The 7793-nt window shown below is 51.0% G+C and overlaps 1 protein-coding gene across 1 annotated transcript; it reads right to left on the bottom strand.

Moving 5' to 3' along the window:
- Window positions 1-1665: 1665 nt before the first annotated feature.
- On the bottom strand, window positions 1666-6590 carry Tmem211 (transmembrane protein 211). The gene is given in 4 exon segments (XM_010604137.2): window positions 1666-2182; window positions 2185-2319; window positions 5060-5270; window positions 5919-6590. Coding segments are annotated over 4 exon segments (924 nt in total). The 5' UTR covers window positions 6147-6590; the 3' UTR covers window positions 1666-1832.
- Between the last annotated feature and the right edge of the window lie 1203 nt (window positions 6591-7793).

Genomic DNA, 7793 nt, shown 5'->3' with positions numbered 1-7793 from the left:
AAAAAAAAAAAAAAAAAAAAGGAAAAGTGCTGGGGATAGAACCCAGAGCCTTGCCCATGTTCGGCAAGTGGTCTACCACTAAGCTCCGCTCCAGCCCTTCTTAAATTCCTGGCAGTGGGCCTCACTAGGTTGCCTAGGCTGGACTACTAATGATGTATTTCGGGGGGGGGCCCTAAATGATCGTTTCTGCTTCTGAGAGGCTTCATCCTAAACACATGGGTCTGAATGTGCATCGGTGTGGAAAGTGTTGGCTTATAAGTCACGGTGCCGTGATTCCGCTCCTGCTCCCGTGTGGGTAGGCAGCTGCGGTCTCTTCCTGCTTCCTCTCTCCGTCCCGTCCTCTCCCTGCCCTCTTTCTCTTCTGCCCTTCTGAGGTTCTCCTCCTCCTCCATCTCGCTCTCCTCCTGCCACCTTTTATTTCTTGTAGCTAAAGGCATTTTTGGTGGTGTTTCTGCCCACAGTTCCCGCTTGGATCGTGCTGCTTCTGCGGACCAAGACTGCAGTGCGAAGGCCTCCTACCTTCTCCCCCTTCCACTGTGAAACCATGATCCCATTTTCTTTTCATCTAGAATGATCCCTCTGGTTGGAGGAGGTCAGGGGCCTTGGAGAAGTTCTTGTGCAGGGTTTGGGGCCCTAACCTTCCTGCAGTGCTAGGCCAGCTTGCTTCCTCTTCCTCCCTCCCTTCCGTCCAGGCCTGAGGTCCCAGAACCCCCGGGGAGGGAGGAGATGTTGCCTAGGAAGAAGCAGTGTCATTTTCTTTCTTAACCAGAAACCTCCAGGTTAATGCACATTAGCTGCACGACCAGTGTCTGTGGTCCCAAGCTCAGACAATTGATTCAGTATGTGAGGTAGCGATGTAGGAGAAATCGTATCCCCGACTTCCTAGAAGTCAGATGTGCTGATCCCAGCGGTGGGGAGGGTGAGGCAGTTTTGTGCCAAGAGCATCTTTTACTAAGAAAACCTTACTATTTTACCCACAGAAAACTTAATCTTTTGATGATAGCCAGTGTGTGTTTAACAGTGTTTTGGGGTGTATGTCTCCCATAAGGCTATGGAAAATTCTTGAGGTCCCTTTTGTGAATAGAGACTGGAATACATGTGTGCAGGCAGCTGCTCCTTTTCTCATCAAGGAGAGTCTCATCCAGCAGTCTCCCCAAGACTATGGGATCCCCATTTAATTATCTTAACAAAATTGTCAGATGACCTGTGAGAACCAGATCATAACAATTAGCACGTTATCTTCGACCAGTGACTCCCACGTTACTGTACAGAGACAACAACAATATGCCTTGCATTTGTAAAACCAGTCTTGACATCATTTTGATCAACTGGCAGCTTGGTTGGAAGACCCTTATCTATTAGCCAACTTAAGTTGTAGGTGTAGATACTTTAAAAATCAAAATAGGGATAAAGAACAAAAAGTTGTTGACCTCAAAATGGCTGTAGATGTTGCAACCAGTCAGAAATTGAGCAGATGGGCACACAGAAGTCACAGCATTCAGATGTATTTGGCCGAATTGAATTACAGTAACCCTTTTACAGTTTTTAGGTTTGTAACTACAGACTAGTCATAATTTTTATAGGTCAAATAGCATCTCTTCAGTAAGAATCAGAAGGAATAAACACCTCTGCACCTGTGAAAGCAAACAGTTTTTAAGAGGGGCCCTAGGGTGATGGTTTATCTGATTAAAACACCCAGCTCTACAGGCTTTTCATTGTTACTTTGTTAGCCAGTGTTGTTTGGTAACCACAGCTGATGGCCAAAACTGCTCTTCTGATAGCCACCTGTAACTGTTTCTTCTAAAGGGACGGACTGTTAAAGGTAATTTTAACTACTTCCGGGTGGGGTTGCATTCAGGCCAAGTTTGGGTGTAGAAGAGACTAGGTGACACTTTGTAGCCAGGTATATATTCCAAACTGGGTGAAGAAGGGCTACCAAGGCTCCAGTCTACCCTGCTGCATATGTCTATGTGTGATGGTTTCTTCGCAATGGGCTCTTTTGATCCTTCCTTCCCGGGAGGTTTGTATTGGATGGTTTCTGGCATGAGAATGAGTCTCTCTGTGTCACTGGAGAAGACGATGGCTCTCCCCTGGACCTTGGTTGTGCAGAGCCATCCAGTGATGGTCGGGAGCCCGACCAGGGTGGTGTTGAGGGTGGCAGTCACGTAGCCCCAGCCGAGCTGCACTTCCCGCCATGGTACATGGAGGAGCACTTGCAGGCTTCTTTGGTGAATGGGGAGGCCAGGCTACCTGGGAAAACCAGAAGGCCCACAGTGGTGACGGCGCTGGAGATTGAGAGAGAGGTCAGGTGCCGTCGGGGTCACCAGGCTGGTCTCATCTCAGGACCCATCCACCCCGCTGTCCGCCCTCCACACACTCATCCTTCCGCGAAACCATCTCCTAATCAGCTCGTTCTTTTCATTGCCCTACTCGCCTATGCATCCACCCATCTACCCACGGCTCCATCTGCACACGTAAGGCCTCCGTCCTGAGCCCACCCATCCATCCATTCCTGTCCTGCACTAGCCATACTGCAGTCTGTCCGTTCTCTCTTCATCCACCTACTGTCCATGTGCCCTTCCATGGGTGTGTCCGTCATTCCATTAGTGTGTCCACCCAGCCATTCGTGTCCTCACCAACCCACCATCCACCCATCCGTGCACGAGTCATCGCCACTGCTAGAGGTGGCCGGGTGTGGTGGCTTACATCACAGGAGGGTCACAAGTTTAAGCCTACCCTGGGCAGTTCTCATACAAAAAATGTTTAAAAAGACCGGAGATGTAGCTCAGTGCGAAAGCCCTAGGTTTGATCCTCCAGGACCAAGAAGAAAGAAACATTAAGAGGTACATCCCTAGTTACTAGAGAAATGAAAATCAAAACTATAATGAGGGCTGGGGATTTGGCCCAGTGGTTCCACTGCCTGCCTCGCAAGTGCAAGGGCCTGAATTTGATCCCTGGTACCAAAAAATAAAAACTATAATGAGATACCACCCACACCTATTAGTTGAATGACTGCTGTCAGCTGCCACCACAACAAAAAGGTATTGCCAAGGATGGGGAGAGATCAGAGCCCTTGTGCATGATTGGTAGTTATATAAAATGCAGCTACTGTGGAAAAATATGATAGTTCCTCAAAAGAAAAACCATTGCGATGTGACATAGCCATTCCCTTTCTGGGTATACACCCAAAAGAATTAAAATCAGGCTCACCCAAGATCAACCAGCAATCTTCACGTGGCTAAAACATGGAGGCAACCCAGACATTCAGCAACAGATGACCAGATGAGGAAAATGTGGTGCCGACGTTCAGTGGGGAGTTCTAGTTCATTATTTTCAAGTTGACAAAAGTGTGTATAGGAGGTCGCCAGTTGTTTTGAGATCTACATGCAGCTTTGGGAAAATAAGGCAGTTCAGACACGTGTGGTAACCTGGAGGAGGCCGGAGGACCTTATGCTCCCTGAAGTGCCCTGGTTATACGAGCTTTCGAAAGCATGATTCCACGCGGCCGAAGTAGTCGTCACACCCACAGTGACAGGAGAATGGTGGTCGCCAGGGGTCAAGGGAAGAAAAGAATGGGGAGTTACCGTTTCCGAGGTACAGTGGTTCAGGGTTACAAGTCGAAAGAGTTGTGTGGAGGGTGGTGACGACTGCATAATACTGGAAATGTATGGAATCCCACTGACTGGTCCCCTTACAATTGTGAAGACACATTCATTCACATGACATTGACCATGTTAAAACCTGGTTGAAGTATTCCCATGTTGCTGTTCACTGATACCTTGTGTGGGGTTCTGGGGGTGGGCTGGCCTGTGTTTGTAATCCCAGCACTGTTCAGAGGCTGAGGCAGGAGGATCACAGGTTCAAGCCCATTGAACTTGGCGATTGCTGAGTAGTTCAGCAAGTTAGCAAGACCCTGCCTCAAAATTTGAAAAATTACATATGTGAGATGTCTGGGGATGTAGCTCAGCGTGAAGGCCATGGGTTCAAACCCAGGACTGCAAAACCAATCCGAACCAGAGGCAGCCCCTTCACCTGGACGTCCAGAGCCATGAGGTAAGTAGACCTCTTTTCTTTATAACCAGCCCCAGCCTTTTCAGTACGGTAACGCAAAACAGACTAAGACAGATTGTAAAAACTGGATGCTCCACCCCTGCCATAGGCACCAGGAGCCAGTTACAAGGAAGGGCTGTGTCTTCGGTGACTAGACAGACACCCAGGGGCACCTGTGCAGCACCCAGGTGGGTGGTGCAGCAGCTGTGGGGCAGCTGGCCGTGTGGCCACACCCACGGAGCTGGCCTGGCGGTGGGGAGAGGCAGATGTGCTGTCTTGGAGTGAGCAGGTGCCCTGAGGTGTGGAAGAGCGGGCCTCGAGGGGACTGAGGCAGTGACGCCTGCCCTCACGGAGCCTTTCTGCAGCAGGCCCTGGAGCCCAGGGTATGTGGGGAGCACACCCAGCCCAACAGGGGGCTGGGATGAGGCTGGAGAAGGCGGGGCAGGGTCACAGAACCTCAGAGGCCCAGTAAGGAGGGTGGATCTCACTACGTGCCGTGGAAGGTGTAGAAGCCCTTTGGCCCAGTGATCTGATTTCATTTCAGTGGGACCCATTTGTCAGGCAGGAGGCACACACACTAGGGGAGGGGGCGGGGTGCCCTGGGAGGGCTAGGGGTGAGAGGTGGTCATTTCATGGCAGGAGGGTTGCAGTCCGAGCTTGGGCTGGCGCCTGTAGAGGTGGTGTGTACATTGGAGAAAAGTGACCCTTCCCAGCCGTGGGGGAAAATGGAGCACAGGCTCTATTCGGCATCTTCTCAGCTCTTGGCTGGGTGTGCTCATGCAGTGTACAACCAACCCAACTGTATAGGGCAGCCCAGTAAAGACTGCACAAAGTAAGTTGGATGGATGAGACACAAAGGGATACAGATAAGCAGGACTGGGTGCCATCCTCTCTTCCCCTGCCTTCTGTGTCAAGAATACTCTGCAGCCCTGCACTCATCTGTGTCGAGACCAGACTCCACTCGGCCTCACTCACTCATCCACTCCACAAGCGTGTCCAGAGCACTTACCTGCTGCTGCCTGCATCCCCCTCCTCGGGCACAGCCCTTTGGGGCCTGGGACCCAGGACGGGAGGAGGATTGTGCTGGAGGCTAACAGGAGCCAGCCCCACAGGAGTGTCACAGCGGAGACGTGCTGGGGACATGAGGGGAGGACGGGCTGCCTGCGGCAGAGTCCCAGAAGCACTGGAGTCGTTGGCCTCAGGATGCACAGCAGTAAATGCTAGGGCCAGATCCAGATGGCTGAGCACTGTGCACACCTCCACTAAGTGCCCGCCACGTGTCCCCAGCATCAGGAGAGCCGGCGGTGCTGTGACATCTCCTTTGTGATGGGCTTTGAAAGCTGTGTGATCTTCCTCAGAGGCGCTGGACTTGGTATCAATTGTTGGCCTCCCCATTTGTTGGTTTTACTAATTTGCATTGTAATAGGGATTATAGCACTTTAGCTTTCATTTTCAAACAGCCCTGCTTGCAGGTGGCCAGGGAGGCAAGTGCAGGTTGCACATTGTGCAACTCCAGAAGCAGTTGGGGTCGTCGTAGATTTGCACATTAGTTACAGAGATTCTCCAGCAGATGGCAGTGTGTTGTCTGGAAGAAGAGATGCTTTTTCTTAATCCTCACAAAGGTGCTACCTGGGCTGGCCGCTACCTTTGGAATCATCTGGGTGTTTGCTAAGTAAAACAAATACACATCTGCAGAGACAGAGGTCCAGTTGGAACTTGGCATTTTTGCAAAGTGCCATGGGTGTTCCAAAGCCCGTGTGCTCAGTTGTAGGGAGATTGAAGGTGTGCCCATAGATGCTGGGACACTGAGGGGCAGGAAAGGACCCTCAGATCCCACCCCCCGGAGGCCAGCCTCTTTCCCTGAGGACCAGCGGCTCTATGGGCACAGGTCTCACCCTCCAGGCAGTGTCAGGTACGTCCTCCAGGGAACTGAAGGTCGTGCAGCTCTGATTCCAGCTGTCAACCAGAGGCTGGGAGCAGTAGGTGAGCGCGTCGAAGGAGAAGGTGGGTGTCTGGAACCAGGCAGGGGAGACAAGGCTGAGGGCCAAGAGGCAGGTCAGGGAGAGCCCCAGGGCTACCCTCGTGCCGCTCACCATGAGGGTGCCGGGACCTGGGGGTCAAGGGCAAGGTGAGTGGTGGAGAAAGCAGGACAAGGTGTCCCCAGCCAGGGTCAGACCCTGGGCATCAGCCCCCTTCTGCCTGGCGAGGCCGTAGGAGGAGCCGACAGCTACAGCACGGCCGGGGGCCGGCACCTCTGGAAGATGAGCCTCCAGGTCCCAGGGGCAGTGTCCACGCTCGGACGGTCCCTTGACCACCCCAGCTCCTCCTCACTGCGCATCGTCTGTGGTCTGCGGGGGCCTCATGGTCATTCATTGATTCATTGCTTTGTTCATCTATTCCTTCCTTCTCTGCCAGCAACCCTGCCCTGGGCAGAAAGGCTGCTTCTGTCCACACACGCATGCTGGGTTTTCAGAGGCCACTCTACCCATTAGCTATCTCCTTCCAGGGAGTAACCATTGTTAATTGTTTGATGTGCAGCATTGGTTTGTTTTTGTTTTTTGTTTTTTTGGTACCAGGGATTGAACTTGGGTCTTTGTGCTTGCGAGGCAGGCAGTGGAACCACTGAGCTAAATCCTGGGCCCTGTTTTTGCTTTATTTCTGCCACATTAGATCCTGGGCCTTTGCCAAAAGTTTTTTTAAAGATGGTGTCATTCAAACTTGTGACCCTCCTGTCTTAGCCTCCCAAGTAGCTGGGATTACAGCTACTATGGCCAGTGTGATTGAGATATATATATATATATATATATATATATATAAAATCATTGTGTCTTGAAGTATTTTTTGTAAAACTGGTTTACTGTGTAGGCGTTCATTTTTCCTTGATGTAAACGATATTATTTTGTGTACTGCGTTCTGCTTCCCACCATGGGCTCTAAGCATCATGATTTCTGGATTGTTTTATGTTGCTGTACTTAATCTCTTATCTGTCTTCAGTGGAGCTTCCTACAGGCAGACCCCAAAGGCCCCGTACCTTACTACCATCACCTGGGACATTAGAATTTCAGTCTATAGCAAGAGCCTGCCAAGCATGTGTGAATGTCACTGGGCTGCCACTGTATTTGTTTCATTTTGCTTTTGTTTTGCATTGTCTTAGTCTGTAATGGAATACCCAAGGTTGGGTGACTTATACAGGATAGAAGTGTTTGCCTCGTGCTTCTGGAGGTGGGAAGTCTCAGAGCCCAGAACCAGGGTCTGCTTGGCATCGGGTGAGGCCTCGCGTGGCATAGACTTATCACCTGGTGAGATGGAGTAAGCATGTCAGCTGTGGTCTCTCTTCTTCTTCCCATGAAGCCATTTGTGCATCATGGGAGCCCAGTGCTCATGACTTCATTTACACCTAATAATCTTCCAAACTCTCACTTCTAGAAACCACCAGCAGAAGCAGTTGGGGAGTAAGTTTCCAACCCACGAACGGTGGTAGAGGACAAGTCATACCACACCAGGCATGCCACTGGTTTAAAGCCAAGTCCTTTCCAAATTATGATAGAGGTGTTCAGATGACTCAGCTAAGCCTGAAGGCTGGCCAGTAGCTCACCCTGCACCTGACGGCAAGAGGGCAACCCAGAAGAGCCAATGTTCTCAAGGGCACTGACTTAGACTTTCCAGGGCCATTGCTTAGGACCTTGGGCTTCACTTTGGCGATCAGAGCCCAGACAACACTTTCAACATGGCTGGGATCCTGG

This window comes from Fukomys damarensis, unplaced genomic scaffold, assembly GCF_012274545.1.
Source record: "Fukomys damarensis isolate Sample0158 unplaced genomic scaffold, DMR_v1.0_HiC HiC_scaffold_12, whole genome shotgun sequence".
NCBI classification, from domain to species: Eukaryota; Metazoa; Chordata; class Mammalia; order Rodentia; family Bathyergidae; genus Fukomys; species Fukomys damarensis.
This window is presented reverse-complemented; position numbering and strand designations above follow the sequence as displayed.